The 16,113-nt window shown below is 46.9% G+C and overlaps 1 protein-coding gene across 1 annotated transcript; it reads left to right on the top strand.

Moving 5' to 3' along the window:
* Positions 1-5,882: 5,882 nt before the first annotated feature.
* On the top strand, positions 5,883-8,640 carry LOC121541997 (adhesion G protein-coupled receptor E3-like). Its single transcript, XM_041851418.1, has 5 exons — positions 5,883-6,096; positions 6,295-6,417; positions 6,554-6,720; positions 6,834-6,998; positions 8,117-8,640. The coding sequence occupies exons 1-5, from the start codon at positions 6,030-6,032 to the stop codon at positions 8,273-8,275; spliced, it is 681 nt and encodes a 226-aa protein (XP_041707352.1). The 5' UTR covers positions 5,883-6,029; the 3' UTR covers positions 8,276-8,640.
* The last annotated feature ends 7,473 nt before the right edge of the window (positions 8,641-16,113 follow it).

Here is a 16,113-nt window from a genome sequence, read left to right on the forward strand (position 1 = left end):
TTGAAAACGTTTATGTTGTGAAACTGCAAATACAGAAAATAATATACTTTAGTATTCAATTCACATTGACATACTGTAGCTGTACATTATACATTTCAAGTTGAAGTTGCATAAATACAAAGCGAGTGCCAAGTTACCATATATCTGGCATGACGACAAACCAAATAGATAATTACTCTATGAGTAACAACTAGCCAACTCCTTTCATTACTCTAATAATGTACAAACACCTCTGTACAATAACAAAGCATATTACACTAGAAACAGTAACAAACTATAGTATGTTTTACACTTCTTTTACATGACGCACGAGCAAACTAATACAGCTAACGGCATCCATGAAAGTCAATGCAATTTGCGTGAGTAAATGTAACCAATTAACATTGATAAGTAAGCAATTCTGTCAATAACAATATTATCATCACTTGCAATATGCTTGAATTGAACTTACAAACAAATATTTTCCGAGGCTGAAGCGTAACAAGAAATAGTTGCACTGAAAGAACTGTACAGTAGCGTTGTTTCTAGCTGCTTGTCTGCGTGCATAATGACAACTTTACTTCCGGGTTTTCGTACATAATTCTAAGTACCAGAAAGCTCCACTAGGGGGCGCTAAACACCATGGAACACAATGAAAGTCACTCTTAATCACTATAATAAAATAATCTGTTACCTTCTAACAAGATGGCAGCACACTCCCCGCCTGGTATAATGAGATTGTGCCACTATGAAATCAAATATTTTGCCTCTAGGATGCTTCAGAAAGAAGAACAACAATCTCTGAGATTGGTCTCAGAAACACCTTAGCAATCCCTTGCTTGACAACCTTTAGTTCTACTTTCCTGACCTTTCCGTCAGTACTGGGAAAGGTTTTGACCACAAGTCCGACTGGCCAGTCATTTCTGTGCGTCTGACTGTCTTTCAATAAGACAACATCTCCCACTTTCACATTTGGCTTTTCTGCTGTCCATTTTCTGCGTCTCTGCAGTGTTGTCAGGTACTCCTGTCTCCACCTTTTCCAAAAAGTGTCAGCGAGACACTGGACTTGCTTCCACTGTTTTCCATGAAGATCGTTCATGTGGAAATATCCAGAAGGGGCTGAGGTAGCGTTGGTCTTTTGTGTCAGTAACATTGAGGGTGTAAGAATGGCATGCATGTCAGGATCGGTTGACACTGACACTAGGGGTCTCGCATTGATTATTGCCATAACTTCAGACATAAGAGTGCTCAAGACCTCATGTGTGAGACGAGTGGAGCCCGTCTGAAACAGCATAGCATCAAGGATACGTCTGGCAACCCCAATGAGTCTCTCCCAAGAACCACCCATATGAGACGAGTGTGGGGGATTAAATATCCAAGTACATCCCTTGTCTGAGAGGTATTTAGTCAACTCTGAGTCATTTGTGTCGATTCCCAGCTCCCTGCAGGCACCTATAAAGTTTGTACCTCGATCAGAGCGTAGCACTTTTGCTGGACCGCGGATAGAGAAAAAACGCCTCAGCGCGTTGATGAAGCTGGATGTGGACATGGATTCGATGAGCTCAATATGGACTGCTCTAGTAGACATACATGTAAAGAGTACCGCCCAGCGCTTGGAGTCTGCACTACCACCTCTAGTGCGACGAGTTATGACATTCCATGGTCCAAACACATCAAGTCCAACACTGGTGAATGGTGGCTCTGATGTGAGTCTGTCTGCAGGTAAGTCCGCCATCTTTTGGTCAACTGACTTTCCTCTAACCTTACGGCAGGTGACACACTTGTGGATGATACCAGAGACCAGATGTTTGCTCCCAATAATCCAGAAGCCTGCTGCTCGAATAGCTCCATCTGAAAAATGACGGCCCTGGTGAGCCACTTGCTCGTGATAATGTCTTACCAGCAGAGTGGCGACATGATGCGTCCGTGGGATGATGAGAGGATGTTTTTCGTCTTGTGACAGGTCGGCAGAGGATAATCGGCCTCCCACCCTCAGCAACCCATCCTCATCAATCACTGGGTTCAGCTTTTTGAGTGTACTTTGTTTTGGTAACTCTTTTCCTTTCTCAAGGCATTTGAATTCCTCTTTGAAGGCTTCATGTTGCACACAGTGAATGATTGCTGTTTTGGCTTGTGACAACTCACTTGTACTGCATGGTTTTTTACACTGATGCCAGCCTCTGCAGTTGTTGTCGTCCGCACTTTTGTGAAAGGATCTGGCAACATGAATGAGTCGTGCTGTGGCTCGATTGAGAGCTTTCCAGTTCGAGAACCTCTCAAAGCGATGAGAGCCGAATTGAGCTCCAGAAACCTTAGTGACGAAGGCAGTGACGTCTGGCCGAATCTCTGCGTCTGCGTCCAGGCTCTACAAGGTCAAAATGGATGGTCTCAGACTCACTTGAGTTTGCTTGAGCCAGAAAAGGGGGGACCTGAGAACCAATTGGTGTGCTTTAAGAGTGCGGCTCGTATAGGCCTGGTTGCATGGTCTGCTGGATTGCTGTCAGTGTTTACAGTTGTGCTTGGATCTCTCGAGTGCCCTGTAGAGAGAGAAATGTGTTGCTGAGCTACGCTGCTGTAGTTCTCTTTCACCTGGATGATGTCAGGGCAAGGGCTCAGATAGGACGTGCGACCATTTTGAAGTATGTTTGTCCTGAACACGTTAACACTGGCTGGTCGGTGAGCCGTTCCCAGACAAACTTCCCCACGATGACCCACCCGAGGTCGAGTCGCTGTGCATAAGGAGTGTCGTGGGGCCCATTGATTTGTTCTCGTACCTTGTGTACCCTTAAGATGTCTCGTCCCTAAGAGCAGGAGAATGGGAGCGTCTGGGTCTACAGCTGGAATTTTGTCCGCCACTGGTTGCAGATGGGGATGATAATGCGCAATGTCTGGGGAGGGAATCTCCATTCTATCGTCTGGCATCATGTCACACTCTATCAGAGTAGGGAGAGTGAGCTGCTTGTGTCCGTCTATAGACTCCACCATGAAGTTGACGGCTCTCCTGCCTGAAGTCTCTGTTACCCCAGAACAGGTCTTCATGGTGTATGGAGCAGAGTTGTCATTGATGTTGAAGAGATTGAAAAACTCTGTCTTGGCCAGAGATTTGTTGCTCTGTTCATCAAGCACTGCATACATTTTGACAGCTTTCTCTCTTTTCCCAGCTGGATAAGCTTTGACTAGGCATATTTTTGAACATGATCTTGGATTGGCTGCCTCACCACAGATCTCGGTACACTTTGAGGTGACTGATAGAAGAGCATCTTCACCTTGCTCCCCGCCATGCTCTTTCTCTGCTGTAGCGGTGTCTATCGTTGAAGGAGCTGGACCTGGATGCAGAGCAGCAAGATGTCTGTCGCTGTCACACTCGGAGCACTTGATTGACACCTTACAGTCTTTAGCTCTGTGCTGAGTTGACCCACAACATCGGAAACAAATGCCATTCTCTTTGAGATATGATTTGCGCTCATCTAGAGTTTTGTATCTAAACCCGCGACACTTTTTAAGAGGATGAGGCTTGTTATGTATTGGACAGTGATGGTCAGGGCTTTCAACCTTTGTCTTACTGGGTTTGGTTTGGTGGTCTGAGGGCTCAGATGACACATCTGTTTTGTGTACAGTCACAGGTGTCCTGCTGCTGTACCTGACAGGTTTCTCACTTTTCACAGACACCTGGGTAGTTGAGGTGTAGAGGGTGAAGCTGGGGTCGTTTCTAATTTTCGCCTGGTTCCTGATGAATCTCGAGAAAACGAGAATGGTGGGAATGCTACCCGATAGTCCTCCTTGTATTTGGATCCCTGTGCTATCCATTTCTCTTGTAAACTGAATGGAAGTTTCTCTACTATAGGGTTTACCCCACGAGATGTGTCCAGATAAGCGAGGCCTGGAAGGTACCCTTCTTCTTTAGCACACTCCAGTTCGAGAAGAATGTCACCCAGTTCTCTTAGTTTGTGATTGTCTTTGTTAGACAGTTTTGGAAATTCATCAATTTTCTTCAACAGTGCATTCTCGATCACTTCGGGTGTACCATAGCACTCTTCTAGTCGTTGCCAGACCATGTTAAGCCCTGCTGTTGCATTGAGAATGTAGACAGATCTAATTATCTTTGCTTGCTCAGACGACTCTGCCCCTAGCCACTTGGTAATTAGATCTAACGCTTCCCTGGCTGATAGATTCAAGTCTCTGGTCGCATTGAGAAAAGATGCTTTCCATGCCCAATAATTTTCAGGACGATCATCAAACTTCAGGAGTCCGGAACTCACCATCTCACGGCGCAGGAGGTACTTGGTGAGTTCTGGTGCCACTTGTGACTCAGGGAAGCCTTGTGTCGGTGACTGGAAGTGGGTTTGTTTTCCCTTTCCACCATGCTGCTTTTCATTTCTTTTGTACGGAGAGTCTCTGCTCATGCTCCGTTGTTTGCTACTTTCTGGATTGTGGCCTGTAGCTGGGTCAACACTAAGCTCTTGTGTCTCTACTTCAAATGGCATTTCAGCAAAGTAGGGCCTAGCATGTTGTTGCACATACTCACAAGTACGTTGGACTGGACTTAAGGGCTGTGTCCCTGTGTTGAGTTCTCTGTGGAGCTCTCTGCGTTTAGACTCTACAGCTTCTTCAAAGGCTACAGCTTCAGCCAACGCAGCAGCAGCTGTTCTCTCAACTTGGAGAACATATAAACTCGCATCCAGTTCCGCCTTTTGTTTCATCATAGAAGCTTCCTTTTCAGCATAGGAGACTCTAGCACGCGCTGCGTCCGCCTTGGCACGTGCTTTGATGGCTGCATAACTCGCCGTTGAGGATCTGCTTGACTGTTTTGATGACCTTGATCTTGCAGACTGAGACTTGGTCTCAATGTGCTGAAGAGGCTCCTCCATCTCTCTTACTCGCTCCTCTTCCTCTTTCTGTCGAACACTTGCCTCTGGTTGCTGCATCGTAGACTGCTGGTCATCCCTAGGATCAGAGGCTTTTTGGCTAATGAACGTAGAATCATAACCACCACGTGCGATTATTCTTGTGCTTGAGCCCGCCGTGATGATGTTTTTTCACTATTCTGCCCTGGAATTGCGTTCCCGTGCAAAACTAGACAGATAGCTAACAACTGAGTCTTCAATAAAACTTCCAAGGCGTGACTTTTCTTGAACGAATGTATTGAAAACGTTTATGTTGTGAAACTGCAAATACAGAAAATAATATACTTTAGTATTCAATTCACATTGACATACTGTAGCTGTACATTATACATTTCAAGTTGAAGTTGCATAAATACAAAGCGAGTGCCAAGTTACCATATATCTGGCATGACGACAAACCAAATAGATAATTACTCTATGAGTAACAACTAGCCAACTCCTTTCATTACTCTAATAATGTACAAACACCTCTGTACAATAACAAAGCATATTACACTAGAAACAGTAACAAACTATAGTATGTTTTACACTTCTTTTACATGACGCACGAGCAAACTAATACAGCTAACGGCATCCATGAAAGTCAATGCAATTTGCGTGAGTAAATGTAACCAATTAACATTGATAAGTAAGCAATTCTGTCAATAACAATATTATCATCACTTGCAATATGCTTGAATTGAACTTACAAACAAATATTTTCCGAGGCTGAAGCGTAACAAGAAATAGTTGCACTGAAAGAACTGTACAGTAGCGTTGTTTCTAGCTGCTTGTCTGCGTGCATAATGACAACTTTACTTCCGGGTTTTCGTACATAATTCTAAGTACCAGAAAGCTCCACTAGGGGGCGCTAAACACCATGGAACACAATGAAAGTCACTCTTAATCACTATAATAAAATAATCTGTTACCTTCTAACAAGATGGCAGCACACCAACTCTACATTGCCTGGAACTTCAAGACAGCTGCTGACTGGAAATGTGCTTTTGACAGTAAGTCACCACACAGAAACACACACACACATGCAAACACACACGTATAAACCCTTATGTCTCTCTTCTCTAGTTACTTGTTAATACCACTGATGTTCTTCACCTGGGCGTCCAGTCCAATGGTGAAGTGACTAAGTTACTGAGGACAATTGAAATGTCTATCAGACTGATCGCTCCACTGCTGACAGAGAACGTGACCAGGATAGAGACCAACCACACAAGTAACACACACACTGAACACACGCTGACCACATATTTACCATTTACTGACCACAATCTGAACACCATACTGACTGTAAAAGGAGCACTAACAAGCACATTGGATTGTTACAATGTTCAAATCAAATAAATGCAATATTGTGTTCTTTCAGTAATGGTGATTTCTGGTCTGTGTTGATTTTGTCTATCTTGATAAACAGAGGCTGAGATTATGGTGAGGAGAGACAAGACTCCACCTGAAGGACCAGTCAGCCTGACCAATGAGAACACTCAACTTGACACCACCTGGGAGACGGCGGTTGGAGATTACCAGAATTACCCAGGTAGCCGCGGTCCTACAGTACCAATCATCTCCTCAAAATATTATTACAGGCACACATTGATGGATTCGCTTGGGATATTGTTGCACATGTTTTTGTATCAGGCCTTATGTTTTCTTGTGTTGTTTTTTGTGTGCAGGGTTTGCCTTTGTTGTTCTGCTCAGCTATAAGAATCTGGATACTCTGAAGGACAGTTTTTCTCATCAGAGCCAGCAGCTCATGTCCAGTGCTGTGACGGTGTCCGTTAGCAACTCCAACACAACAAACCTGCCCCATCCGGTTAATCTCACCTTCAATCACCTGCAGGTAACACTTGTGTCTCTTCTTAATAGTCTCTGGCTGTCAGTAAAACATGTTTTTCCTGAATTGACTGAGTGAAAATGGAATGAACCCCAACTCATATATACACTGTATCCTAGTCCAGTGATGTTGACCCCACCTGTGTTTATTGGTCGGATGAGAATGGACCGGGGGAGTGGTCTGGGCGGGGTTGCACTTCAGTGATGTCAAACTCCACCCACACTGTGTGCTCCTGCAACCATCTCAGCACATTTGCTCTGCTGAAGGGAATCCATCAGAAAAAGGTGATGAGAACACTAACCAGTTTCCATCCAACTTTTTTTATGCGAGTAAAGTACATGTCGGATAAAAAAATGTCATGACAGAACTGATGGAAACAGAAAATGTTTTGGTAAACTTTCAAAATGTCAAGAAAACAAAATACGCTAGACAAGGTGGCATCTTTTTGTGTCGGTAAAAATAAATCTGCAAGAAATGTAGGTGGAAACGCTTTTATGCGCAAATATTGATGTAATAACCATCATATCGAAGTAAATTTGGAGTCACGCTATGACGTGTGTGGTTCTCCCTCTATGTCTCGTCAGGAAAGCATGCAGTTTATTAGGCACCAGATTAAATACATTTATGATGAACTTCACAAGGTGGTAAATGTGCAAGGTGATGAGCTCGATGCTGCTTTCCAATAAATATCGAGGGTCTTATTCTGGTGACATGATCATCGATGATTGGCTGCAGTTTGACAAATAAAACAATCTCGCTCTTTTGTCCATAATAATCTCATCATGTAGGCAATACGTGCACTCTAGCCAACAGCGCACATATACTTATCCGTAAACATCGCTGTGGACTAGAGCACACGTGCCAATACCGGAGTGGGCACATATATATTGCAACATATGTTTGTGAGAAAACCATCAGTAGAGTTGAAAATGCCATGGAAACCCATTTAACTTGTATTTTTCAATTGGGAAACATGGGAATGTAACCGCAAAGGGTATTTTTATGTGCACTATGTCATCACGCACAGCATTTTATCTGCAACAAGTCAGTTTGATGGAAACACCTCTCTGGTGTGAAAATGCGCATATTGTTTTAATGCAGATTGTTTAATATTCCCATGTAAATCTGTCGCCAATTGGATGGAAACCTAGCTAGTGTAGCACATCTGAAGGGGGAGAAAATATATTCCCAGATATCTGTGTCAGAGACTTCTTTGGTTCCTCTAGAAATGTTCATTTTTTAAACTGCTGAATGTAAGCGTTTGATGCATATGTCATATTATTTAAGTATTTGATGCATTTGTCACATTATTTAGGAGAGTTTGATGCTTGTTGATTGCTGATGTTGTTTTGTTCATACTGTCTAGATGGTGTGTCTAATGCTTGTTATTCCTTGTTTGCAGGAAAGCGGCCAGCTGTCGGTGGTGATGTGGGTGGGCATTTCTGTGGCACTGGCCTTTGTGGTCCTATCCCTGATCATGTCCCTGTGGTGTCGCAATTTCAGTCGCAAACGCCGTGGAGGACACCGACTGCAACAGGATATACAACTCTATAGCAAATAAGACATGGATTTGAACTATTGGTGTTATAAGAAAAGCTTTTACTTGGAATCCATTTGTAAAATTGTCTCTTGGCTTGCAAGGACAAATGCCAGCATTTTTATTTAATTAAGTAGTATAAAATGTATCAAACAAAAAATATATAAGAACACATAACTTTATGTTAATAGATATACAATATCTCATGTATATAACGCTTAAAAGTTCCAGACTGTAACAGCAGAGCTCTCATCTCTATGGCAAAATACATAAGTCATTTTAGTCTCATAAGCATGGTCTGTAATTTGTAGCATGAATTTTTCTAGAATAGTGGTATATCCACTCAAAGCTGTATTTGTCCAGTATCATGCCACTTTGTTGTTGTTGTAACCGAGTTATTTTAAGTGAAAGTAATATTTTTCCTGTGTATTAAAATGTATTTTAATCAAAAAATTATCTTGCTATTATTTGCTCCATTCTGATTCAAATATCTAAATATGAGCTGTCCATTTCTTAAAAACTAAAGCACTACACCATACTGAAAGTACAATGAATTTGTTCATTGCACACCCATTATTTATTTTTTTGCCTCAGTAGGCTTGCCCACATGGTGTAAAGACTTCCAAACACCCAAACTGACTTAAAGGCCCAGTGCTGTCAAAAACATGATTTTCCTGTGTTATATATATATTTAAACACTGTGAGGTTGGAATAAGACAGTGAAATTGTGAAAACTATGATAATGCCCTTTTAGTTTAAGAGCTGTTTGAAAAGACAGTCTGAAATGTCAGCCTGTTTTGGTGGGATGGAGTTTTGGCTTGCCTTGTGCAAGATATTTTGAAAGGGAGAGACAAAGATAAGTAGCGGTGCTTCAGAGTGAAATATGGATTTTAAGTCAGCTTTTTCACAAGTCAGCTGGTTTATGTGGCCCTGTTGATAAGCAATCGACAGTGTCTATACTGTGCATGTTGGTGTTTTAGATCAATGTAGGGAATGTCAATCTTGGAGGGAGATAGACCCTCTATACTAGAGTCTAATTAAGGGATGCAACTCATCCTGCGATATGGCTTTTTCTTTGCAGCTCTGCCTAGAAGGTCAGCATCCCGGAGTCACCTCTTCACTGTTGACATTGAGACTGGTGTTTTGCGGGTACTATTTAATGAAGCTGCCAGTTGAGGACATGTGAGGTGCCTGTTTCTCAAACTAGACACTCTAATGTATATAGGGAATGTCAATCTTGGAGGGTCTATCTTGGAGATAAACCCTCTAGACTAGAGTCTAATTCAGGGATGCAACTCATCCCTGATCAGTGTCTGCTTGTTTTCATGCTTCCCTTTTAATCAGAAACTGAATTATTGTACCTGGGTGAAATCTAGTAAGTAAGTGGGTGCAAATAAGTGGGTGCAATCCCTGGCCAAACGAGGGAAGATTAACTGGAATTGTGTACCTCCTCTAGATAGACCATCATTTAGGAAAGTGGAAGCGGTCTACGCGAAACTAGACAAATCAACCTGATGCGAATTGCTATTGAATTTATCTTCTTGTGATACCCAGACAGTTCCTCTTTGTTTTTGACTTAAAATAAAAATACGTTGCTAGTCATGGTGAACTATTGTTACTTCCCTGTGAGTGTGGGAACATGCATGAGGTTACCAAATTATTCTTTAGAACTAAAGCCAAACTGACGTGTGACACCGCCTGGTAGAGATTCTATTTCTCCTGATTGTGGGTCAGTCAATTTTCTTCTTTTTATTTGACCAACACATCATCATTGAGTCTACTTAAAACCTATATAATATATGTATGTATGTGTGCAGTTCAACCTTTATTTTATGTCCACATTTAGCGCTACTCAAGGACCAAGGACCAAGAGTTACTAGATGTGGGAATGGTTTTACTCAACCGTATCCCAAACCATGGTTTCTGAATTGTATTGGTAATGATGGAGAATATGATTATATTTTCATGTGTAGTATTTTGCTTTACTAATGTACTTTGATCAGGAATGTTGACCTCTGATAATCTCCAGCATTAAACAGACCTTGTTTAGGAACATTCAACACTATGTACTGTTTAGTAGTGAGATATTTTTTCAGAACATAATGTGTCCTCCTTCCAGAGTGCAAAGAACCTTGGCGTGACCCTGGACAACACCCTGTCGTTCTCCGCTAACATCAAAGCGGTGACCCGATCCTGTAGGTTCATGCTCTACAACATTCGCAGAGTACTACTCTACTTTACACAGGAAGCGGCACAGGTCCTAATCCAGGCACTTGTCATCTCCCGTCTGGATTACTGCAACTCGCTGTTGGCTGGGCTCCCTGCCTGTGCCATTAAACCCATACAACTCATCCAGAACTGTCACGAATTCTGCCGAGACTGCTCCTCCTCCTTGCTCGGGCAGGCTTCGGCGTTCGTCGTCCCCGGAGTACTAGCTGCCACCGTTGAATGTTATCGATGTTTGTTTGGTTTTGTCTTATTTGTACACCGGTGTCTAGTTAGTGTTCATTATGTCCCCTATAAGTTTCTCGTTTTGTTTGTGGGTATTTGTGTGTAATTGTCCGCCTGTCTGGTGTTGTCAGTTTGGTTTTCCTTGATCGGATTATTCTTGTTACGCATGGTTTGCGTGTTCGTTTTACCTCCTGTGTCGAGGTCTTTATTCTTTGTATTGAGTGTTTGTTTTCTCAGTCCAGTAAAGTCGTTTTGACTGAACCTCTGTGTCCTGCGCCTGACTCCCACCACACATCGACATCAGCCTTTGACAGAATTACACACCATTATGGAGTCAGCAGGAGCAGCGGCGGCACCCGAGTCGCTGGAGGATCGGGTCAGCGGTCAAGACGCTAGGATCCAGCAACTCGGATCCGCCCTGCATGAGGTGATGAACACTGCGCCGATGGGAGAGAGGAGGGGTGCCCACACCTCCTCCAACCTTACCACCACCATCGGCCAGTCTTCCCATCCCAGCACCGGAATCCAGTGGGATTCGGCTCTCGCTCCCGAGGGCGTATGATGGCACCGCAGCCGGGTGTCAGGGGTTCCTCCTGCAGGTGGAACTCTACCTGGCCACCATACACCCGGCGCCCTCGGGATACGAGAGCGTTTCCGCCCTCATCTCCTGTCTCTCCGGCAAGGCGTTGGAGTGGGCCAACGCCGAATGGAGGGGAATAGACGGCGCCACCATCACCTACGCAGAGTTCTCCCGCCGCTTCAGGGCAGTGTTCGATCATCCACCTGAGGGGAAAGCGGCAGGGGAGCGTCTGTTCCACCTCCGACAGGGGAAGAGGAGCGCACAGGAGTTCGCCCTGGATTTCCGGACTCTAGCGGTGGATGCGGGGAGGAATGAGAGGGCCCTCATCGACCACTATCGATGCAGTCTGCGGGAGGACGTTCGTCGAGAGCTGGCCTGCAGGGACACCAACCTATTGTTCGACCAGTTGGTGGACATGTCCATCCGTCTCGATACCCTGCTGGCCACCCGCGGACGTCCCGAGTTGGGGCCGTCCATTCCATCCTTCAGCACCTCCGAGCCGAGCCCTATGGAGCTCGGGGGTGCTGGCGCTAGAGAGAGGAGGAGAGAGAGCCCGAGGGGGGCCGTCCCCTGCACCAACTGTGGCCGTGGAGGGCACACTGCGGCTAGGTGCTGGGGAGGGTCTCCAGGGGGACGGGACTACAGGTCACGCACTGGGGAGTCATTTCAGGTGAGTAGGCGCCCCACTTACCCAGAGCTCTCTGTTGTTCACTTGTGTATACCTGTAAGATTTCCTCAGGTTGCACCTCATTCCCAGCATAAGGCGCTAGTCGATTCAGGCGCAGCTGGGAATTTTGTTGATCGGAAATTTTGTGTAAGGTTAGGGATTCCCCTCCTGCCTGTTGATGCTCCCTTCCCTGTCCATGCACTAGATAGCCGCCCTTTGGGATCAGGGTTGATTAGAGAAGTCACAGCACCACTAAAGATGAATACGCAGGGGGGTCATGAGGAGACCATTCAGTTATATCTGATCGACTCTCCTGCGTATCCCGTGGTGCTGGGGCTTCCCTGGTTAATCACCCATGATCCCACCATTTCGTGGCAACAGAGGGCTCTCAAGGAGTGGTCTGCCCAGTGTGTAGGGCGATGTCTAGGTGTTACCGTGGGGGCGACCTCGGTGGAGAGTCCTAACCAAGTGCCCGCAATGCACATTCCCCCTGAGTATGAGGATTTAGCACTCGTGTTCAGCAAAACGAGGGCGACGCGGTTGCCACCTCATAGACAGGGGGATTGTGCGATAGACCTCCAGATAGGAGCAGCCCTTCCGCGGAGCCATGTGTATCCTTTGTCTCAAGAGGAGACGGCGGCTATGGAGACTTACATAGCCGAGTCCCTGAGACAAGGATACATGCGGACCTCCACTTCCCCGGCGTCCTCGAGTTTCTTCTTTGTGAAGAAGAAAGATGGGTGTTTGCGCCCGTGTATTGATTACCGTAGTCTCAATCAGACCATGTTAAATACAGTTATCCTCTTCCTCTGATTGCGAGTATGACTGAATCATTAAGCGGAGCGCGGTTCTTCACAAAATTGGATCTCAGGAGCGCCAACAACCTGGTGCGCATTAGGGAGGGAGATGAATGGAAAACAGCATTTAGCACCACCTCGGGTCATTATGAGTATCTCGTCATGCCATACGGGTTAATGAATGCTCCTTCAGTCTTCCAATCCTTTGTGGACGAGATCTTCCGGGACATGCATGGGCAGGGTGTGGTAGTGTACATTGACGACATCCTAGTGTACTCTTCTACACGAGCCGAGCATGTAGCCCTGGTGCGCCGAGTGTTGGGTAGGTTGTTGGAGCATGACTTGTATGTCAAGGCAGAGAAATGTCTGTTTTTCCAGGAGTCTGTCTCCTTTTTGGGTTATCGGTTGTCCGCGTCAGGGGTGAAGATGGAGGTTGACCGTGTGTCAGCCATGCGTAATTGGCAAACCCCAACCACTGTTAAAGAGGTGCAGCAGTTTTGGGGTTTTGCCAATTACTACCGGAGGTTTATCCGGGGTTTTGGACAGGTGGCAGCTCCCATAACTTCCCTGCTGAAAGGGGGCCCGGTGCGTTTGCAGTGGTCAGCTGAAGCGGACAGGGCATTTGGTAAACTGAAGGACCTGTTCACTTCGGCTCCGGTGCTGGCGCATCCGGAACCCGCTTTACCATTCCAGGTAGAGGTGGACGCGTCAGAGGCCGGTATTGGGGCAGTACTGTCGCAACGGTCCGGCACGCCACCTAAACTCCGCCCCTGTGCTTTCTATTCTAAGAAGCTCAGCCCGGCGGAGCGAAATTATGACGTAGGGGACAGGGAGCTGTTAGCCGTGGTGCAAGCCCTAAAGGTGTGGAGGCATTGGCTTGAGGGGGCTCAACACCCTTTTCTCATTTTGACTGAGGTCCATTGAGCCCACTCCCATACTGCCAGAGTCTTGTCTGGTGGCACCGGTGGTGTGGGAGGTCGATGCGGAAATCGAGCGGGCGCATGCATCGACCCTACTCCCCCAGAGTGTCCTGTGGGTCGGACGTACGTTCCGCTCGAAGTTCGTGATCGTCTTATTTATTGGGCTCATACGTCACCCTCCTCTGGACATCCAGGTATTGGCCGGACAGTGCACTGCCTTAGCGCTAAGTACTGGTGGCCAACGTTAGCTAGGGATGTGAGGGTTTATGTCTCCTCCTGCTCGGTGTGCGCTCAGTGTAAGGCGCCTAGACACCTGCCCAGGGGGAAGTTACAACCCCTGCCCATTCCACAACGGCCATGGTCTCACCTCTCGGTGGACTTTGTTACTGACCTTCCCCCCTCTCAGGGGAATACCACTATACTGGTCGTTGTGGATCGGTTCTCTAAGGCCTGTCGTCTCCTCCCAATGCCGGGTCTCCCTACTGCCCTACAGACCGCTGAGGCACTGTTTACCCACGTCTTCCGGCACTACGGGGTGCCCGAGGATATAGTGTCTGATCGAGGTCCCCAGTTCACCTCCAGAGTCTGGAGGGCGTTCATGGAACGCTTGGGGGTCTCGGTGAGCCTTACCTCGGGGTACCACCCAGAGAGCAATGGGCAGGTAGAAAGAGTGAACCAGGATGTGGGTAGGTTTCTGAGATCCTATTGCCAGGGCCGGCCGGAGGAGTGGTCGAGGTATATCCCCTGGGCAGAGATGGCACAGAACTCTCTCCGCCACTCCTCCACCAACCTAACCCCTTTCCAGTGTGTGTTGGGGTATCAGCCGGTCCTGGCACCATGGCATCAGAGCCAGATCGAGGCTCCTGCGGTGGATGAGTGGTTGCGGCGCTCGGAGGAGACGTGGAATGCTGCACACGTCCATCTGCAGCGGGCCATCTGTCAACAGAAGGCGAGCGCCGATCTCCACCGCAGTGAGGGTCCGGTGTACGCACCTGGAGATCGAGTCTGGCTCTCGACTCGAAACCTGCCCCTCCGCCTGCCCTGCCGGAAGCTGGGTCGGCAGTTTGTGGGGCCATTTAAAGTCCTGAGGAGATTGAACGAGGTGTGTTACAGGTTACAACTGCCTATTGATTATCACATTAACCCCTCGTTCCATGTGTCTCTTCTCAGGCCGGTGGTAGCTGGTCCACTCCAGGACTGTGAGATAAGAGAGACCCCTCCGCCCCCACTGGACATCGAGGGGGCTCCGGCGTACACAGTTCGGTCCATCCTGGATTTGAGACGTCGGATGGGGGGTCTCCAATATCTCGTGGAGTGGGAGGGGTACGGCCCGGAGGAACGGTGCTGGGTGCCTAGGAGGGACATCTTAGATCCATCCCTCCTGACTGAGTTCCACCGTGGTCATCCTATGCGCCCTGCTCCGCGTCCTCCTGGTCGTCCCAGAGGCTGGGGTCGGCGCACGGCTGGGGCCGCGCGTCAAGGGGGGGGTACTGTCACGAATTCTGCCGAGACTGCTCCTCCTCCTTGCTCGGGCAGGCTTCGGCGTTCGTCGTCCCCGGAGTACTAGCTGCCACCGTTGAATGTTATCGATGTTTGTTTGGTTTTGTCTTATTTGTACACCGGTGTCTAGTTAGTGTTCATTATGTCCCCTATAAGTTTCTCATTTTGTTTGTGGGTATTTGTGTGTAATTGTCCGCCTGTCTGGTGTTGTCAATTTGGTTTTCCTTGATCGGATTATTCTTGTTACGCATGGTTTGCGTGTTCGTTTTACCTCCTGTGTCGAGGTCTATATTCTTTGTATTGAGTGTTTGTTTTCTCAGTCCAGTAAAGTCGTTTTGACTGAGCCTCTGTGTCCTGCGCCTGACTCCCACCACACATCGACATCAGCCTTTGACAAGAACGCTGCAGCCCGTCTGGTGTTCAACCTTCCCAAGTTCTCTCACGTCACCCCGCTCCTCCGCACACTCCACTGGCTTCCAGTCGAAGCTCGCATCTGCTACAAGACCATGGTGCTTGCCTACGGAGCTGTGAGGGGAACGGCACCTACGTACCTCCAGGCTCTGATCAGTCCCTACACCCAAACGAGGACATTGCGTTCATCCACCTCTGGCCTGCTGGCCCCCCTACCTCTGCGGAAGCACAGTTCCCGCTCAGCTCAGTCAAAACTGTTCGCTGCTCTGGCACCCCAATGGTGGAACAAGCTCCCTCACGACGCCAGGACAGCGGAGTCACTCACCACCTTCCGGAGACACTTGAAACCCCACCTCTTTAAGGAATACCTGGGTTAGGATAAAGTAATCCTTCTACCCCCCCTTACCCCACCCCCCCAAAAAATAACATATTGTAAAGTGGTTATCCCACTGGCTATAATGTGAATGCACCAATTTGTAAGTCGCTCTGGATAAGAGCATCTGCTAAATGACGTAAATGTAAATGTATGTACTATG

The sequence above is a fragment of the Coregonus clupeaformis genome, chromosome 3, assembly GCF_020615455.1.
Source record: "Coregonus clupeaformis isolate EN_2021a chromosome 3, ASM2061545v1, whole genome shotgun sequence".
Classification (NCBI taxonomy): Eukaryota; Metazoa; Chordata; class Actinopteri; order Salmoniformes; family Salmonidae; genus Coregonus; species Coregonus clupeaformis.

Coding starts and splice junctions, on each gene's coding strand:
- LOC121541997 (XM_041851418.1), top strand. CDS start 6,030: ATGTCTATCAGACTGATCGCTCCACTGCTGACAGAGAACGTGACCAGG. Junction 6,418..6,553: donor AGATTACCAGAATTACCCAG/GTAGCCGCGGTC, acceptor TTTTGTGTGCAG/GGTTTGCCTTTGTTGTTCTG. Junction 6,999..8,116: donor AGGGAATCCATCAGAAAAAG/GTGATGAGAACA, acceptor CCTTGTTTGCAG/GAAAGCGGCCAGCTGTCGGT.